General features: G+C 42.4%; 1 protein-coding gene across 2 annotated transcripts in view; it reads left to right on the forward strand.

Moving 5' to 3' along the window:
* Positions 1-20,718, forward strand: part of LOC140486503 (neural cell adhesion molecule 2-like) — a 1,585,952-nt gene that overhangs the window by 1,108,977 nt on the left and 456,257 nt on the right. For both annotated transcript variants that reach the window (XM_072585745.1, XM_072585744.1), the window contains exons 3-4: positions 5,737-5,943; positions 11,406-11,549. In XM_072585745.1, coding sequence (XP_072441846.1) covers positions 5,737-5,943; positions 11,406-11,549 — 351 coding nt within the window. The remainder of the gene's footprint in view (positions 1-5,736; positions 5,944-11,405; positions 11,550-20,718) is intronic.

Genomic DNA, 20,718 nt, shown 5'->3' on the forward strand with positions numbered 1-20,718 from the left:
GTAAACAACACTCACAATGAGTGTCAGGAATCTGGCTTTAAAACATACAGCAATCCTTTCCATAATCCTTGGATTTAAGTCAGTCCTTTTCCTTTTTCAGCCCAATAAATCATACTGAAAACTAGAAAGACAGAATCTTTACATTTTTAAATGTTATCCAAATTCCAGCAGTAAAGAGAGATAGAGACCTAAAATCATTATCTATTGTTCGGTGCCAGTCATGTGATATTATTAGCTCATGCAATAAACATTGATCAGTCAGAATCCAGAGAATCAACTTCACACATAGATGATGTGAGATGACCAGTTTGTATCAACTCTGCATTTGTACAATGAAATCATAGCTGAGAATATGCCACTGGGCAAAAGGACAGAGCTGGTCTTGTCACAAAGCTGGTCCCTTTTTTCTAAAAGCTGTTCCTTTTCTCAAGGATACTGGGCCCTTGATATTTTTCAGAGAGGTTGTAAACAGTCCTGACTCTGACTAGACTAGTTTGGTCCTGAGATTAAAGAGTGCTGAGACTCCTTTTTGTTTATATGTAAACAGATGAGACTTCAGGCCAAAGTGGTCGTGTTTTAGAAGTGACCTGAATAATTAAAGGGAAGTGGTCAGCTCTCCAGCTGAGCAACTCAGTCCAGAACTAGTTGGGAGTTCAGCAGTGGACTGTGTGAACAGGTTCTCTCTCTTTCTGCCCTTCTAACTTCAACCTGTAAGCATCCGTTCCTTTTTTAAACTGTGTTTTAAAGAGGTTTGCTTAGTGGTACTGTTATGTATATTCTGAACAGCATAATTAAGTCTAATTTGGAAAGACTGAGTTCTGTAGGGCTTCCTTATTCTGTGCTTTGTGTTTCATTGTGTAATTTTATGAATAAATCTTTGTCTGTGTTAAAACCTGGTAGTCAACCTCGCTAACTTACTCTGGGTGATTTTCACTGTCTATTTACCAAACCAAATTGCAAAGTAATGGTCTAGGCTGCCTGCTTAAGAATGCTTTGAGTGATCTGGCGTAGTCTATGATAGCACTTATCTGTGGAAACTGAAATACGTGACAAATACAGGATAATTGATAAAAATAGAGCAAAACTTTTGGGATATTTTAACTTGACATGTGTACTGTTGATCAATGGGAACTCTAAGCTTTTGCATGAAATATTAACATGAAACTTGGGGGAATGATATGATCTGCACAAGATGTATTCCGGAGATTGAACGAATGACAAGTTTGATGATAGACTTTCAAAGAAACGTTGATCCATAAAAAAGATCTAAATATGTTTGAAAGAATATGAATGGGCAAATGATTCGGAATATGACACTTGTTTGACCTCAGCTGGAGTGTGGTATAGATTTGTGGCATTATGAAAAAGATGATTCGGAGACACTGATGTTGGACTGGGGTGTACAAAGTTAAAAATCACACAACGCCAGGATATAGTCCAACAGGTGTATTTGGAAGCACTAGCTTTCGGGGCGACGCTCCTTCATCAGGTGGTTGTGGAAAAAGATGTGAGCATATTGGAGCGAGTGAAAAAGTAATTTATACAAACGGTTCTAAGAACGAGAACCTTCAGAGATAAGGATAGATTGAAAACATTGGGATTGTTCTCCTGAGCGAGAAGAAGACTGAGACGAAATTTAATGGAAGTTTCCAAATCAGATAGGGAGTCAGACCAAGTCGATAGGGAGAATTTGTCTGCTTGAAGAAGAAAAAAGAATAAAAAGGCACAGATTTAAAATGATGTACAAATGAAGCAAGGGTGATGCAAGAAAACTTTCTCACACAGTGAGTAGTTAGGATATGGAATGCACTGTCTGGAAATGTGGTAGAGGCAGGTTCAATTGAGTCACTGAAAAGAGCATTATTTGATTATTTGGCTCGAGATATTATGCGAGGGTGTGTGGTAAAGGTATCAATGTAGATTTCACCAGTTTCCTCATTTTCCCAACCCTCATCTTATCCCAGACCCAACCTTCCAACTCGACACTGCCCTCTTGACCTGTCCTACCTGTCCATCTTCCTTCCCTCCTCTCTGACCTATCACCTTCACCTCCCACCTTTATCTGCCTATCGCATTCCTAGTACCTTCTCCTCAGCCCCACCACCCTCCCATGTATCTCTCAGCCCACCTGGGCCACCTCCTTATTCCTGATCAAGAGCTCATGCCTGAAACATCGACTCTCCTGCTCGTCAGATGCTGCCTGATCTGCTGTGCTTTTCCAGCGCCACACTTTTCGACTCTGAATCTCCAGCTTCTGCAGTCCTCACTTTCTACTAGGAAATTGGCACAGGACAGAGATGCTCATTTGAAGAGCAGGTGTAGAAATGCTGGACCAAATGGTCTCCTTTCTAGAGAATAACACTTCTATGTTTCTGGTTTTGCTTGACCTTTGATTTGAGTTGACTATGTCTGGTTGCACTGACACAATAAACGCGTCAATGATTTTTAAAAACCTTTTTGATAACTCAGATCAATGTACAGGACATTTTCACAGATATACAGTGATCAGATTTTTTTTTAATCCCAGGACTTTTTGATATATCATATTGACATGTTCTGACCATCATGTCACAAATATTTTATTAATATTTAAAAGACACCTTTAGCATCATGTGCTAACAATGTCAGATGATGTATCGTTAGATGCGGAGTGGAGCATTCTTGCCTTCTCATTTCAGAGATCTTTGTCGTCCATCTCAGAAGAGAATGGAATGAGAGAGCAAGTGGAGAGACATAGCATCATTAAGACACAGAAATGTGTGATTCAGTCCTTGAGATCACGCCAGCTTTCTGTACAGCAATGCAATCAGTCCCATTCCCTCACTCCATGTCTGTAACACTGACAGTTTGTTTGCATCAAATTCTCAAAGTCCCTTTGAAACCATTCACCGTTTCTCCATCGACCTCCCGCCTAGTTAACAAGGTCCAGGTTATTGCCAAGTGCCTAAAGAAATTCTTCATCACATTCTTCTCTGCATTTCCTTCCCAAAAAATGTAAGTCTGTGTTCCTTGTACCATTGGCTAATCCTTTGTGTGCAGTATCTAAACCTGTTGTAATCGTGTCCAAATCTCCTCTTCAAGGAGAACAACTGCAGCTTCTCTGACCTGACCTCAAAACTAAAACCTCTCCAATAACACATGAGGATTGTGTTGCTCTGAACATTCTTTTGTTCTGGGGATGTGGACAACATTGGCACTGTTTACAGTCTAACTCTCTTTGTCCTAAGCGTGGTAAGAATCAGTTGTGTATAATGGCAGTAGAAGCAACACACATAAATTGATAGAAGTCACCATTGTCTCAGAGGATGGCTACATATTAGAGACTATGGGTGCTGGTTAAAACTGAGGGTCACTACACCTCAGACCAGGGGAGGGTTTGAGAAGGTTAGACCTTCAGAGTAACCTCAGCTGGTGAGTGAGGGCATTAAACCCCAAGCGGGTGTGTGAGGGAATTGAATTCCAGCTGGTGTGTAAGGGAATTAAACCCCATTCTGCTGACATCATTTTGCAGCATAAACCAGTCATCTGAGCTGACTGACATGGACTCAATGGAATAATGGCCTTTTTCTGTGCAGTAGAAAGTGAGGACTGCAGATGTTGGAAAAGAACAGCAGGTCAGGCAGCATCCAAGGAGCAGGAAAATTGATGTTTCAGCCAAAAGCCATTCATCAGGAATGAGGCTTGTGGGCCGGGTGGCTGAGAGATAAATGGGGGGAGGGTGGGGCAAGAGGGAAGGTAGCTGAAAAAGCAATAGGTAGATGAAGGTGAGGGAGAAAGTGATAGGTCAGAGAGGAGGGTGGAGCGGATAGATGTGAAAGGTGATGGACAGGTCAAGAGGGCAGTGCCGAGTTGGAGGCTGGGGACTGGGATAATGTGGGGGGAGGGGAAAGGTGGAAACTATTGAAATTCACACTGATCCCGTGTGGTTTTCTGGGTCTCAAGGTAGAATATGAGTTGTTCTTCCTCCAGATGTCAGGTCATAAGGGTTTGGTGATGCAGGACACCCAGGACCTCCATGCTCTTGATGGAGTGGGAGGGGAAGTTGAAGTGTTCAGCCATGGGGTGGTGGGGTTGATTGGTGCAGGTGTCCCAGAGATGGTCTCTGAAACAATCTGCAAGAAGACTTCCTGACTCCCCAATGTAGAGGAGACCACACCGGGTGCAACCAATACAGTAGATGACATTAGTGGAGGTACATGTAAATTTCTGTCGGATGTAGGTGTCTTTGACGGAGGTGAGGGGAGTGGTGTGGGTGCAGGTTTTGCATTTCCTGCAGTGGCAGGGGAAGGTGCCTGGAGTGGGGTCTGGGTTGGTGGAGAGGCCGAGGAAGGGAAATTGTGATCTTGGAAGAAGGAGGCCATCTGGGATTTTCTAAGGTGGAATTGGTAATCCTGGGAATAGATGCGATGGGGGCGGAGGAATTAGGAATAAGGGATGGTGTTTTTATAGGAGGTAGGGTGGCAGGAGATGTAGTCTAGGTAGCTGTTGGAGTCGGTGGGCTTGTGGTAGATGTCTGTGGTTAGTCGGTCACCAGAGATGGAGATGGAGAGGTCCAGGAGGGGAGGGAGGTGTCCAAGATGGTTCAGGTGAATTTGAGGTTGGGTTGAAAGATGTTGGTGAAGTTGGTGAACTGTTCAACCACCTCATGGGGACACGAGGTAATGCCGATACAGTCGTCGATGTAGCTGAGGAACAGGTGGGGAATGGTGCCGGTGTAACTGTGGAAGATGGACTGTTCCACGTACCCAACAAAGAGGCTGGCGTAGCTGGGTCCCATGCAGGTGCCCAAGGCTACCCCTTTGCTTTGGAGGAAGTGGGAAGATTGGAAGGAGAAGTTGTTGAGGGTGAGGACCAGTTCAGCCTGGCGGATGAGGGTGTTGGTGGAAGGGTACTGGTTGGGACGGCATGAGAGGAAGAAACGGAGGGCTTGGGGACCTTTATCATAGCGGATCAATGTGTACAGGGACTGGATGTCCATGGTGAAGATAAGGCATTGGGGGCCGGGGAATCAAAAATCTTGGAGGCGTTAAATGGCATGGGCGGTGTCTCGAATGTAGATAGGGAGTTCTTGGACTAAGGGGAACTGGACAGTGTTAAGGTATGCAGAGGTGAGTTTAGTGGGACAGGAGCAGGCTGAGATAATATGTCAAACAGCACAGTCAGGTTTTTGAATCTTCAGTCGGAGGTAGAATTGAGCGGTGCAGGGTTCATGGAAAATGAGGTTGGAGGCTGTGGGTGGAAGATCCCCTGGGATGATGAGGTTGTGGATGGTCTGAGAGATGATGGTTTGTTGATGGGAGGTGAGGTCATGCACGAGGGGGCGGTAGGAGGATGTGTCTGTGAGTTGGCACCTGGCTTCAGCAATGTAGAGGTCAGTGCGTCACACTACTACTGCACCCCCCTTTGTCTGTGGGTTTGATAGTGAGGTTGGGGTTAGAGCGGAGGGAGTGGAGGGCTGCACTTTGTGAGGGCGGGAGGTTGGGGTGGGTGAGGGGGGTGGACAGGTTGAGGTGGTTGATGTCACAGCAACAGTTAGAAATGAAGAGGTCGAGGGTGGGTAACAGGCTGGCATGGGGTGTCCAGGTGGATGGGGTGTGTTGGAGATGGGAGAAGGGGTTATTGGTTGGTTGAAAACGTGGGCCCAGAGGTGCAGTCAATGAAAACAACGTTAATTTACTGGGCTTCACAATGGGGTCATGTACAATCCATTGATTTGTCTCCTATTTTCTCCTCTAGTAATTGGGGAGCCTGTCAGTATAGAATGGTACAGTCCTGATGGTCAAAAAGTCGTCTCCAACGAAAGGGTTGTGGTACAGACGGAGGGGATACGATCAAGGCTCACCATCTACAATGCCAACGAGGAGGATGCTGGGATCTATCAGTGTCAGGTGTTCGACGTCAATGGAAAGTCTCAGGAAGCTACAATCCTGGTGGAAATTTACAGTAAGTAAACCCAGGAGCTGTAAAACATAATTGCGTCATTAATCACATGTTGTCTTGTGCTTGTTCCAGCAGTGCATGTACTAAGCTGAAGACAAAAGAAGCTATGCAAATACAAAGATTGCCAGTGAGACATTAATAATTTAAATGCTCTTGATATGATGCTGCAACAAATCAGCCACGTTTTGCAAAAGAGTCCGGTACAGGAACACTCAGCACCTAACATTTCAAGAGTGTTTTCCTCCAACTAGGGGTCAAACTCAGCACCTGGACTTAAGAACGATTTCTCCCAATTTTGCTGCATGAGACTGATTATTTTGATGATAGTATGGCGATTATGTTTCTGATTAAATTGACATAGAACACGATGGTTACAGTATTATTTGTCCTGTGCTATCACAGTAGCTATGTGTCAAGGCTAAAAGCAGCACAATATCCCATTGAGTGCTTGCACAAGTACAGTTTCACTAAAACCACCTTAAGATCACCAATGTAGTATCAGTGCAAAATGGCTTCTCTCTGCATCAGCGCTGAAGTTAGTTTCAAGTTGCTTCCCAGCTTTTGTACGAGTGTTTCAGACATCGAGTTAAAACATTGTTGTAAGTTTATTGATGAAGTTTGGTCACTTGTTCTGAGTATCAGTAACCTTAAGGAGATGATAGGCCAAAAACTGTCAAAAAAAAATGGAAACAGTGATAAACAGAGATAAACAGGCATGACACAAGTAGATAGATAGATAGATGGATAGATTGTTTTCTATCTATCTATCTATCTATCTATCTATCTATCTATCTATCTATTATCTATCTATTTATCTATCTATTTATCTATTTACCTGTCTATCTATCTATTATCTATTTATCTATTTACCTGTCTGTCCTTCTATCTGTCTATCTATCTATTTATCTATTGATCTGTCTATCAACCTATCTATCTATTAACTATCTATTTACCTATTTACCTGTCTGTCTATCTATCTATCTATCTATCTATCTATCCATCTATTGATGTATCAATCATATCTATCTATCTAACATAGGGGATGGTAGGCTGGATTCTATGTATCATATTGAAATGAACGAACCACAATGAAACTAGGGGTCTGCAGACCTGCCCTAAATGTCTCAGTCCATCCAGTAATGTGTTGGATGTCCAACTACTGACTGCCCAGTGGGAATGAGGTAATTCCTAGTGCAAAATGGGGAGAGGAGAGTTCTTGATGTTCATTTCCAATTGGGACTGTCAACCAAGTTGTGGAGGGGGCTGGCAGGGAAGCAAGGAGTAATATGACAAGCAGTAATTTAGTCTCAGACAGAAGTTTAAAGGCTAAAAGATTAGACTAAAAACCAACATACAGGGTCATCCACCATCCTCAGCAGGTTTGACCATTACATGCTGCAGAGGTCCTGGTGGTGTTGTCTTTTCTACCCACTTTTAACTGTGTTGTCATAGCAGCCTCACAAAACTTCTCACATCTGACACCCAAGAAATGCAGTGGGCAGTGAGGAAAATGAAAGACAATGGGTCATTACATACACGCCCAACCTTCCACAAACTCACAGACCGGTGTGCGCGATGTTGCATGGCCAATGCTTTGCCATTATCCCTTAGTGTACATGGGAGAGCGGCTTGGCTGATTTGTGGGAGTGAATATCCAGTTCCAGAGTGTTGTATTGACAGGCCAGGTGGATAGGTAGATCATGGGTATGTGTGAGTAGAAATGCACAATAACTCATTTCCTTTTTGAGCTGATATTTTGCTTGATATTAAAGCTAAGAGATGAATAGAAGAGGACTGGGACCTTCAGGTCAGATTCCTCACCGAAGAGGAATAGCCAAGTGATAACATCCAAGAATTCACAAGGAAGGGTTAAAGTGACATTATTAAGTGTTGCACTGGCTCTGTGAACAGGACGATTGTGTATGTGAAATAATCACTTTTATTGTCTGACTAATAATGGAAGATCCAGAAATAACCACACTTCCATGATTTCAAAGATAATTTGCGAATTATATGAGGCTTTTCATCATTCTAATCACTTTAATCTGCTGCTACAAGCTAACATTTGTTGCAGTTTCTATGGACCGGCAAATCAGTCCCTCATGAGCATAGAGACATGCATACTGTTGCAGAATTAAAAGGGAAAGATACAGACTTGGTTAAAGTCCATCATTGAAAGGTGTATGACACATAAGGCAGCTTCCTGGGCGTGCAGTAGCAATGAGAGGCAGGGAAAGAGAAATCAGCATTAAAGGGACTGCTACGAGTGAGTGTCAGGTTAAGTGGAAAGAGGTCTGTATAAGTTGGGAATCATGGAATGATAAAATGATGCATCAATCAATGTGAAAATTCAGTCTGTTATGTTTGTGCTAGCCTTTAGGCAGGGCAATCCAATCAATTCCAGTCCATTTGTTTTCTTCCCATTGTTCTTTCACTTCCTTAAAGCATTGACCCAATTCCCCTTTTGAGTGAAAATATTGGCACAACTGTCTAATTGCTAACAGTCATTGAAATGCAGTGAGAGTGAATGAATAGGGCGTAGCACTCTGTGACAGTAAATTAGTCTGGTTCCTCAGAAAAGTGTCAGGACTGAGTTCCACAATTCTTTGGACGGTAAAAGTGCTGCCCCAGTGTAGAATGCTCTTTGTTTAGCAAGTTGATCCTATTCATTGAGACATCACAGTTAGCGTCAGCACCCTCCCCATGCCTGGTCACTAGGTCTCTTAAGGTATCAAAACAGGTAGACACAATGGTTAAGAAAATATGTGGGATAGTTGTGCTTATTAGCCTAAGCATAAAATTTAAAAGTTAGGGAAATTATGCTGGAATTGCACAAGATGTTGTTTAGGCAACAACTAGAGTATTGTGTGCAGTCTGGAATCTAAATGATTGGAGGGATATGACAGCAGTGGAGAGGGTGTAGAGGAGATTCATCAAGATGTTGCCTGGGCTGGAGAGTTTTAATTATGAAGGGAGATTGGATAGACTGAGGTTATCTTCCTTGCAGTGAAGAATACTGAATGGCGACATGATTGACATGGATTAAAAAATGGAAACATCCACAGGATAGACAGGAAGAAACCTTTCCCCTTATTGAAAGGATCAATAACCAGGGGACGTAGATTTAAAGGAAGGGGCAGGATATTTAGAGGAGATGTGAGGACTTCTGTTTTTCACCATGAAGGCGATGGGAATCTGGAACTCACTACGAGTAAGGGGGTAAAGGCAGAAATCGTCATAAGATTCAAGAAATATTTAGATGTGCACTTGACATGCCAAGGCATACATGGAAGTGGGCCGAGTGCTGGAAAATGGGATGAGAGTGGTTAGGTGGTTGTTTTTAACTGACTCAGACTCGATGAGGCAAGCAGCCTTTTTCTCTGTGCTATTGACATCTTTAATTTTGTTCGCTCATCTCTGCTGGACTTATGTTTAGTATGGACACTAAAACAATGCAAGGCATGAGTCGGACCACAGCTGGAATATTGGGAATAGTTGCCAACCCGTTATCGAAGGAGAACGTTCACTAGACTGAAACCGGGAATGGGAGACTGTCGTATGAGGAAAGGTTGAGTAGATTGGCTCTATGCTCATTGAAAATTGGAATTGAGATGTGATTTAATTGAAACATTGAAAATTCTTAGGGACTTGACTGGATAGATGAGGAAAGGTTGTGGGAGAATCTAGGAGCAGAGGACGTAACCTCAGAATAAGAGGTTCCACATTCAGTAGCGAGATGAGGAGGAACTTCTTCTCTCAGAGGGTCGTGACTCAGTGGAATTCTTTACTACAGGAGGTTGTTGAGGCTTGGTCATTGAATATATTCAATGCTGAGATGGACAGATTTTTATTCAGGAAAGGAATCAAGGGTTACGGGGAAAAGGCAGGAAATTGAAGCTGAGGATTATCAGATCAGCCGTAGTATCATTGAATGGGCAAGCAGACCTGATGGTCTGAATGGCTAACTTCTGTTCTTACCTCGTACAGACTAATCTCTGTGCATCATCATAGTTGTAACGTTTTGTTCAAGTGAAAGTAATGGGTTATTATCTATCTGTGGCTTAAAGCATTCTGAGAAAGCAAGCTATATGTAATTCTGTAAGTTAAATATTGTATAGATATGGCAGGGTTTGAATTTCCACTTCAACTGCATCTCAAACCTGGACAAATTTGTTCTCAAATTTCCACTCAATTTGATAACGTCTTTCGTTTATCATTGCATTACAACATCAGCATGATTGTGCGGCTTTAAAATATTACTAACTTTTAAGAAAATGTAGTTTTAAAATATATCCCTTGTGTTGTAACAAGGGACTAGTATGATTGACAACATCGATTACAGTACCAATTGACCACTTGTGAGTTACCCAGGTTAAAATGACAGAAAATGGTTTCTAAGAAATGCACACAACTGTTTGCTAGTTATATTAGAGTATTAATCTTTTCAGTAGCTTGAAAAATAAACTTTTGTAGATTTAAAAGCATGTTTAGTCCTTGTGTGCATGAAATCCAGCCTACTTCATGAAAGTCTATGGACAAGCCCAAAACATTGACTGAAGTTTGTCATGGTGATTGATTCATCGAGAGTTCATGCCCGAATTAGCTGGAAAAGATAGTTCCGAGTGCGATAATTTTTAAGCCACTGCAAATGATTGCAGAAATTAGATTTGTTCACATTAAAATGTGTGATTAAAATTCCTGCATCTTGTGCATTGTTTTCAGGCAATTTGTGGTAATAACAACAAAGACAGTGGAAATTCTATCCTGGTGTGCTTTACTACATAAAAGAAATTAACATTGCTACTACTTTTTGCAAATATGATATTGCAACTTGAAACCTTAAGTTTGCTTTTCAAAGTGTTCTGATTTCATTGCACATTGATTAAAATGAGTCTTTTATTTCATTTTCTGCTCATTACAAGGATGTTGCCAGGATTGCAGGGTTGAGCTATAGGGAGAGGTTGAATAAGCTGGGGCTTTTTACAATGGAGCGTCAGAGGCTGATGGGCCACCTTGTAGAGATTTATAAAATCATGAGGGGCATGGATTGGGTGAATAGGCAAAGTCTTTTCCATGGGTAAAGGGGTACAAAGCCAGAGGGCATAGGTTTAAGTTGAGAGAGGAGAGATTTAAAAGAGACCCAAGGGGTAACTTTCCCACATAGAGGGTGGTTCATGTATGAGAACAAACTGCCAGAGGAAGTGGTCGAGGTTGGTACAGTGACAATATGTAAAAGGCATCTGGATAGGTACATGAGTAGGAAGGGTTTAGACAGATATGGGCCAAATGCTGGCAAATGGGATTAGATCAGTTTAGGATATCTGGTTGGTGTAGACGAGTCGGTCAGAAGGGTCTGTTTCTGTGTTGTATAACTCTATGCTGTTGCACACAGATACAGGCAAATGGGTGATCTTGGAATATTGACGTGATTCCTTTTCTTTCTTCCTGCTACACTCTACCCACAGAAAAGCTGACCTTTCATGAAATCAAGTCTCCCCAGGAGTTCAGAGAGGGAGACGATGCTGTGGTGATATGTGAAGTAAACAGCTCTCCCGCACCCATCGTAACTTGGCTTCACAATAACAGAGATATCATCACTGAGCTGAGTGGTGAGTACCCAGGCTGTCAAAAACTCGAATTGCCAAATTGTTTGTGAATTCTTCAAACTCTTCCTACATCAGCTGTTAAGAAAGGAAGCATTTTCATTGCACCCTTCCCATGCCAGCTCAATGCCAATGCAAGATCTTCTACCTGTCTACCATGGTCCTCCATTCCAACCCCTGCTACCCAAAGCTCATGACTACTCTAAGCTACCTCCATGCCAACTCACACCCCTCCCAACACCTGCCTGTGCCCGCATGTATCTATGCTACTTTCACATCCATTCATCTCTTATCCTTCATGGATACATCGCAGGAGCCATATGGAGATTTTTAAAATAAATTAAGACAATAGAATGCAACTTTCACTCCTACACACTTGACAATGAAAAAAATATCACAACATGTTCTCTTTCTTATCAGGCGAAAATGAGGACTGCAGATCAGAGTGAAGATTAGAGTGGTGCTCGAAAAGCACAGCAAGTCAGGCAGCATCCGAGGAGCAGGAAAATCGGCATTTTGGGCAGGGGCCCTTATCAGGAATGACTCATTCCTGATGAAGGGCTCCTGCCTGAAACATTGATTTTCCTGCTCCTCGGATGCTGCCTGACCTGCTGTGTTTTTCCAGCTCCACTCTAACCTTGACACGTGTCTTATCAGATCAAACGCCAAGGAAAGCTAATCCTTTCCTAAAATCTTGAGACAGCCAATCAAACTTTGACATTGGATCATCTTACTCAGTTAATTGTAGCGTTTGAAACTCAGTCAAACATTCACAACGGAATAATGGCAACCCACAGTAAAATGCCTAAAACAAATCTCTATGGAAACCGTCTGTAAACCAAAGCAAACCAGAAAAGGGTTTTTATTTAACTTTTACTGACAACTGCACACTTTTATTTTTATGTGTAATGAACAAAGGATTTAAAGAAAACCTGCAAATCATGACAGTTGCACAGATCTTAATCACTCTTTAAGAAAGTTTACATCAACTCAATCAATTTGTGTGCATATGTTGAAGATTAAGGCCCTTGCAAAATTTAAACTGGGATCTATGTGACTTAAGCACTAGATTCAAATGGGCCTACTCAGTTCAGACTTTCTGTCTGTATGTTTCATGCCCCACCCTCTTGTTCCCACTAATAAAAGTTTGATCTGTTGAAAATGAGAGTGGTACCTCTACCTCCAGACCCCACCTACCATTTTTAATAGACTGAAACTCTGGTCCGAGGCCTCTATGTAAAAGGCTCTGCATCCTCTACTGTTTGATTAGGCACAAAATTTAAACCATCTGATTGGTTTTCCCCAGATTTTATGTGCCTTTGGCTAACAAAGTGCAGGAATCTCCAAGCCTGGAATTCCATGCTTTATATGTCCTTACTCTTACAATCGTCTGGCCTTTAAATACTGCAGTTACTGTCACTTCATCCTTGCTTCCCCACTTACCACTGTATTTTGAAAAGTTCCTTTCAGCCAGTGTGATGCCCTTGGTCTGTCTTTCACTTTGATCTCTAAATTGCTAAAAACAGGATCACACCATTGTGCAGACACTCCGTGGCACTGTGCTGAAAGCATTCTCAATAAGGTATATAATCAGCCTTGAGTTCGCAGTCTTCACTATATCAAGTTAAATGAGGCAATTTGAATCAAGCTGATAGCTGTGTATGAAATAATATGACAATGCCAGTCATGCAGAATCATGACGGTAGCTGTTTTAAATTAAACCTGATATGATCAGTGTTGTCACAAAACTTATTCAGTATACTGTTGTTGCATTTCAATGTTGATAATTGCACTTAAACAAAGCTATCAACACCACAAGGGGGATAGCATCACTGTCATTATTATTACACATTACCCTCAAGATGTCACATTTTGTTTTCATGTACAAGCCACCCTTAAATGCTACCGACTAAAGGGCTGAAATCGATAGGTACATTCAACTCAACAGCAACTTTTATATGCTGCCATTAACTTGATAAACCAGCCCAAGGCACATCACAGGGACTTGATTAATTTGACATGGAGCTGTGTGATGAGATATGAGCGCTGATGACAAAAGGCTTGCTCAAAAATGTAAGTTTCAAAGATTGTCTTAAAGCAGTAATGTGTGGTAAAAGGGTGGAAAGGTCTAGGGAGGGAATTCCAGAGTTCCAGGACCAGGAAACTGAATGCATCAATTTAAATGCTTTGCTATGGATGATATCGAAGCTCCCAATCGTTTAGGGCTGAGATGTGGAGAAACAACTCGTGGAATTGTGAATTTTTGGAATTTGTGGGTGCTCTACAAAGGCCAGATGGGCATATTTTTCATCTTGCAAAGAATCAAAGTTAATGGTGAGTGAGCAAGAATGACAAGACACCCAAGATTAGTCTAGATTGTATTGAATGATAGGGTTGGCTCAATGGGCCAAATGGTCTACTTCTGCTCTTATTTCTTATGTTCAAACAAGTTTTTTGAGTCAAACAAGCAAGTGGAGAGTACTCCACTAGATCCAAACTTGTGCTTTGTCGGTTTTGGGGAGCAAGGAGGTGAGTTACTCGCAGCATTCCAAACTCTGACCTGCTCTTCCAGCCTTAGTATTCATATGGCTGGCCCAGTTCTATTTCTGGTCAATGGATGGTTTTGGCACTCAGAGAGATTGGGATGGTCTCCGACAAGAAACTTAACGCACAGATGCAGCAAGCAATTTGGAAGACAAATGACATTTTGGTCTTCATTGCAAGAGTTTTGGAGTTTAAGAGATCTTGTTGCCTTTATTGTTGCTTTAAAATCTACCTGGAATAACAATTATGTAGAGTTTCACACTTTCAGAAGTTGCCTTAGTGAGTAGGACAGAAGTTTGAATAAATTGATTCCTGAACTGAGGTGATTGCTGTGAAAATGATATTGAGTCTGATTTTCCAAAGAGTGGTGATCTCATGGAGATTGTTACTCCATCCCATGTTTTCTTTTTGCATAAGGTGGGCGTTCTGCATTACTGATTCCATTCAGGGGTCCTTAGAAATACGGAGCAGTATTTCCATTCTATTAGTGATATTGTGGGCCAGAACTGTTGGGGGAAAGCAAACCATGCCCCTCCCCCCGCCCCCACGCTCCCCCCCCCACTCCCACCCCACCTTTCCACAGAAGTCACAAGTATTGTGAAAGTGAAAGGTCCAGAATCACAAACAGACCCCACTTTGAAAGCTGCCGTCAAACAGTAAATACATGAGGTAAGTGGAAAATTAGGTTTCCGGAGGGTAGGGTGCCAAATGGATAGAATACTAAGTGAATAAGGGAAGGGTGCCAGGTGGTTAGGGTGCCAAGTAGCTGGTGTGCCAGGTGGTAGAATGCCAAGTGCTTAGCTAGTGGGTTGGTTGCCACGTGGGGAGCATGCAAGTTGGCAAGGCTCTCAGATAAATAACGCAGTGTGTAAGTTGGTCAGGGTGGGTGGGAGATACCATGTCCAATGGGGCACAGTGAAGGGTGCTTGACTCATCTCCCAGATAAGAAGGGTCTGGAGTGGGGAGCGAGGCTGTTGGGTCTGAGGGATGAAGGGGGCAATGGATCTGGAGTTTGGGAAGATGGGTTGCAGCAAGTCTAGAGAGGCCCAGGTAAGAAAGAGGGGGCAAGGCGTGTCGCATCCCATGTGGGTGAAGTTGGGGGTTTGTTTTTAAGGCGGATGCAGATCCAATCTAGAGCCAAGGAGGCAAATGCTGGCTCCAAGCTGGCTAGTAGGTAGGAGTATAGCAGAAGAGTTAGACTGTGTCTGGACTGTGAAAAGATGGGGTCTTCCATGAAGGTAGGTAGATTGCTTTGGGAGTGATGGCAAAAGGCGCAGCTGGAGTGGGGAAGGGAACAACAGGGAAAATGTGAGTGGGTCCGAACTGTGGGTCAGGGAGAGTGGGGCAGTACTAGGGATAAGGTCAGGATCAGCTCTGGTACAAGATGGGGCTATTGGGTCTGTGGGTGTGTCAGGTCAGGACCTGAGGACCTATAAGAGATATGGGAGACCTATGGTTGATTGTGAATGATGTAATTGTGATTGGTTCAATAGTGACTCAGGGATTAGACTACGTACTTAATCATCTAATTTTTCCCGAGGAATTATTTACTTAGCTTCATTAGAGCCCTCGGATTCTCTGATTTAAATGGTTTTTGGATTGGTTTAATTACACAATTCCAAGTAGAGAGGAAATTACTGGTGGAACCGTCAATTCCCTTTGGAGGATGCTATGATCAGGATTCTGCAGGGTCCCTAATGCACAACTCACGTCGACACTGGAATGATTCAGAAGTAGAATGGGGCTATCGTCCCTTGCAGAATAGAGCATTCCAAGAGAGTTTGATAACATATATGCGGATACACTTCTTATTATTGGCTGGAACGAGGGAACCTCAGTTTCAGAATAAAGACGAGGGAACTGCCATTTCATCCTGAGGTGAATAAAAAAATCACCCTTCAGTCAGAGAACAGTGGATCCTCAGGCTTTGAGGGTGTTACAAGCTGAGATCAATAGAGTTTCCAACTCTTAAGAGACTTAAGGGATAAGGGGATCAAGTGGGAAAGTAACTTTGATGTAAAACTTTGATGCACACTATTAAATAGTCAAACGGTTTTATAGGAACATATAAAGAAACTTAGGCCATTAGGCCCAGCAAGCCTGTTCTGCTATTGAATAAAATCATTGCTGATCCGGTCTTGGACTCATTCGCTTTTCTGTCTGTTCCCCATAACTCTTGCCCACCTTTAAGATTAAAAGACCTTTCTGTAGTGAATAAATTCAGTGATCCAGCGTCCACTAATGACCCTCTCAGAGAAAACAAATTCTCTTCATCTTAAAACAGGGAGCTCTTGTTTTTCAACTGTGTATCCCTCACTCAAATCTTTCCCATAAGAGGATACATTCTCTGTGCAGCCAGCCTATCTCTTTCCCTCAGGTTCTTATACATTTTAATAAGATCACCTCTCATTCTTCAAGATGACAATGGGTACAGGCCCAATCTGTTCGTCTGTTCTTATCATAAGCAGGGCTCTCAATCTCAAAAAGTCAAGTGAACATTCTCTGAGCTGATTTTAATGCAATTCTATATTTCCTCAAAACTTTATTTTTAATTCATTCACGGGACAAGGACATTGCTGGCAAGGCCAGTATTTATTGCCCATCCCTAATTACCCAGAGGGCAGTTTAAGAGTCAACGACATTGCTGTGGATATGGAGTCACATGTAGGCCAGACCAGATATAGATGACTGTTTAGTTCTCTCAAGGACCTTAGTGAACTGGATGTTTTTCTTCCAACAATTAACAATAGATTCATGGTCATCATTAGACTCTTAATTCCAGATTGTTTCTTGAAGTCACATTTCAACATTTGCCATGGTGGGATTCAAACCTGGGTGCCCAGGGCATTACTAGGGTCCCTGGATTAATAGTCCAGTGATAACACCAAGAGGACGTTGCCTCCCTGAGACCGAACTGTGCACAGTACTCCAGATGCCAATTCATTGTGGCCTTATGCAGGCATTGTATAACAGCCTTACTTTTATAGTTCACTCTTCTTGCAACACTCACCAAATTTTCATTGCTTTCCTCATCACTTGCTTTCTTGTATTCTGGGTTGCTGTGATTTATGTAATGGGGTCTCTCCAGGTAGATACTGCAGCAGGGTCTCTATGGTTAGACAATTTACTTTCTACCCTATCTTCTTGTCACCAAATACAGCTGCCATACATTTAGTCCCTTCAACAAAGTCTTTGATATATAATGTAAGTGACTGAGGCTCCAGCAATGATTCCTGTTGTATTGTATTAAGTATAGTGTGCTAACTTGAAAAAGTCCCTTTTGTTTTTAATCTGTCACCTCTTCACTAAGCAATCCTTTTTTTTTATGCCCAAATATGTTACCATTGACCCCATGTGCACTTTTCCTGTGTGATTACCTTTGATGTGGTACCTTATCAAGTGCTCTTTGGAAATCTAAGTGCACCACATATGCTGACTCCCCTTCATCCATTTTCCTTGTTACTTCCTGAAAAAAACTCTGTTAAATGAGTTAAATATGATTGCCCTTTCACAAAGCAATGGAGACAGTGAGGTCTGCAGATGCTGGAGATCAGAGTTGAGAGTGTGTTGCTGGAAATACACAGCGGGTCAGGCAGCATCCAAGGAGCAGGAAAATTGACGTTTCGGGCCGGAGATTCCTGACCTACTTTCACAAAGCCATGTTGACTCTGCCTGACTACGTTGTACGTTTATAAGTATCCTGCTGTAACCTTCTTATTAAGGACTCCTTGCATTTGCTCTAGGCAGATATTAGTCCAGCTGATCCATAATTAGCTGCTTGCCCTCTTTCATTTTTTGAATAAAGCTGGTACATTAAGTATTTCCAATTCAATGTGAATGTTCCCAAATCTAAGGAACTTTGCAAGATTCCAACCAATGTATCTACTAGCTCTGTAGGCACTTCTTTTAAGGCCTTTGGTTGCATGCTAGCCAGTTCTGAGGGATTTGAGTGGTGCTGGAAAAACACAGCAGGTCAGGCAGTATCCGAAGAGCAGGAAAATCGGTGTTTCGGGCAAAAGCCCTTCATCAGGAATGCACCTCATTCCTGATGAAGGGCTTTTGCCCGAAAAGTCAATTTTCCTGCTCCTTGGATGCTGCCTGACCTGCTGTGCTTTTCCAGCACCACTCAAATCGAGATTCTGATCTCCAGCAGCTGCAGTCCTCACTTTCGCCCAGTTCTGAGAACTTGTCAGCCTTTATTGAATTGAATTGCATTAAATTGAATTTATTGTCATGTGTAACGTAGCACAGTGAAAAGCTTTACATGTAATGGTTTTCTCAACATCTTTTCCCTGATGTTGATGATTGTTTTATTTTCCTCCCTCCTGATCACTCTTGATTTTCAAGGATCTCGAAGATATTTTCTGGACTTTCACTTATATATTCTTAATCATCTCCAATACTGTGCTAACTACATCCTTAATCAACACAGCTACTCCACCAGCTTTTCTAGCATCCTATCTTTCAATATACTCTTCAATGTTTAGGACCCAGCCTTTGTGATCATGCAACCATTCCTCTCAAGTCATACATTTTTATTTCTACCTGTGCTAACAGCTTATTCCTTTTCTGATGAATGCTTTCATTCAGGTACAGATTCCTTAGCTCTTTTCTTTTGGTATTTTTGCAACTATGACCTTCTGATGGTGGACCTTTCAGTTTGTGCATTCTTTATGGCAATTTTTAAAAACATATCAAATCCTTACAGTGTGGAAACAGGCCCTTCAGCCCAACACCAACCCTCCAAAGAATAACCCACCCAGACCTATTCCCCTACTACTTTACATTTACACCAGACTAATGCACCTAACCTATACATCCCTGAACACTATGGGCAAATCACCTAACTTGCACATCTTTGGGTCTTGGGAGGAAACCCACACAGACTGGGGTAGAATGTGCAAACTCCACACAGCCTGAGGCTGGAATCGAACGTGGGTGTCTGGTGCTGTGAGGCAACAGTACTAACCGCTGGGCCATTGAGGCACTGTTTTGTTCACTCTTGCTACAATCTAGTCACCATTGTCCAAATGACTAACTGTTCCATGACCCCATTGTTCTCCTTTGATGTACTAAATTTCCTCTTGGGTATCACTACCTGTCATTATTTCGTTTAAAGCCCTCTCTCTGACACCCTAGTTATATTTTTCAGTATTGTAGTTGAGGCCTGTTCCAATGGTACCAGTGCCTGCCCAGGAGTCAAAACCTGTTTCTCCCATATTTGAGCCACACATTGACTCTCTAATCTTCATAATCCTAAACCAATTGGATTATGACTTGAGTAATAATTTAGCTTTGGGATTCTGCTTGCAAGGTTAACTTTTAGATATTTATAATGCAAACTAAAAACTCTTTCGTAGTTCTGTCTATGTTTTTGGTATCCATCTGAACCAGTACAACTGGATCCTTCACCTCTCACTATGGTTTCTCCAGCCCATTGTAGATATCCTGAATCATTCCACTAGGCAGGCAGCGCAACATTCTACTATCAGGCTCTTGGCTACAGAGAACATTGACTACATCCCTGACTAAATTACAGGAAACTATTACAGTTCTATTTACTTCCTTTCTTGATTTGCTAATTTATCACAGTAGCATAGTCAGTTTACTCATCCACTCAACAGCCCTTACTCTCATCCATACAATCGATAAGAATCTCAAACCTGTCAGACAATGGAATGGTCTGAATCTTCTCCACTTCCACCCTCTTGATCTCCTTTACATGCATTACGTGCAGTCACACTCTTCTGTCCCTAATGACTGACAAATCAGATGACTTTACCTAAATGGATGTGACTGCGTTCTGAAACAAATCCTCCAAGTGAATTTCCCACTCCATGATGCCTCACAGTACCTGTATCTCGACCATTAGCTCATCAACTCTGAGCTAAAATTTATTCAACTGCAGAGGACAGCAGGGGATGTTGTCACTATGGATCGTGTTGTCATTTAGCAGCTCATCTGTCCTACACCTTGAACCTGCATGGACAATTCCATTGTCTTTAATTTTGATCAGCTTGGAAATAACCCCCAATGACTTTTTGTAATTATATCAGTTGGTTTAACTCGTTAATTTGTCAATGTAGTGCAATACTATACACCCCGCCACCCACCCCCCCCCCCCCCCCGCTGTTCCAGTTGAAATTATACACCCTTCTATAGAGATGATAAATTTAAATCTCACCAACTACTCACTTATAAACTCACCGACTTAGTGATTCGAAGCTTCAGCCTCACATCCTGTTGCTGGTTTCTGGCACCCACCCATGGCCCATTTCATTCATGTCAACGTTCAGAATACCACCTGCCTTAACCAAGTTCCCAAGGTCTAGAGGAGCAAAATACTGCAGATGCTGCAATCTGTACTGTAAATAAAACATGCTGGAAATCACTGTGAGTCAGGCAGCATCCACGGAGAAAGAGAGACAGAGAGAGCAAGCCAACCTGTTGAGTCTAGATGAGTCTTCATCAGAGCTGCCTAGCTCTAGTTATTTATAATGCTTTACTAGAAACTCTTTCCCAATTCTACCTGTGTTGGTGGTATCCATTTGGACTGCAACAACTGGATCCTTTGCCTCACACTCCAGGTCCCTCTCCAGCCCACAGTGGATGCTACACTCTGCTACACTCA

The sequence above is a fragment of the Chiloscyllium punctatum genome, chromosome 15 (assembly GCF_047496795.1).
Source record: "Chiloscyllium punctatum isolate Juve2018m chromosome 15, sChiPun1.3, whole genome shotgun sequence".
NCBI lineage: Eukaryota > Metazoa > Chordata > Chondrichthyes > Orectolobiformes > Hemiscylliidae > Chiloscyllium > Chiloscyllium punctatum.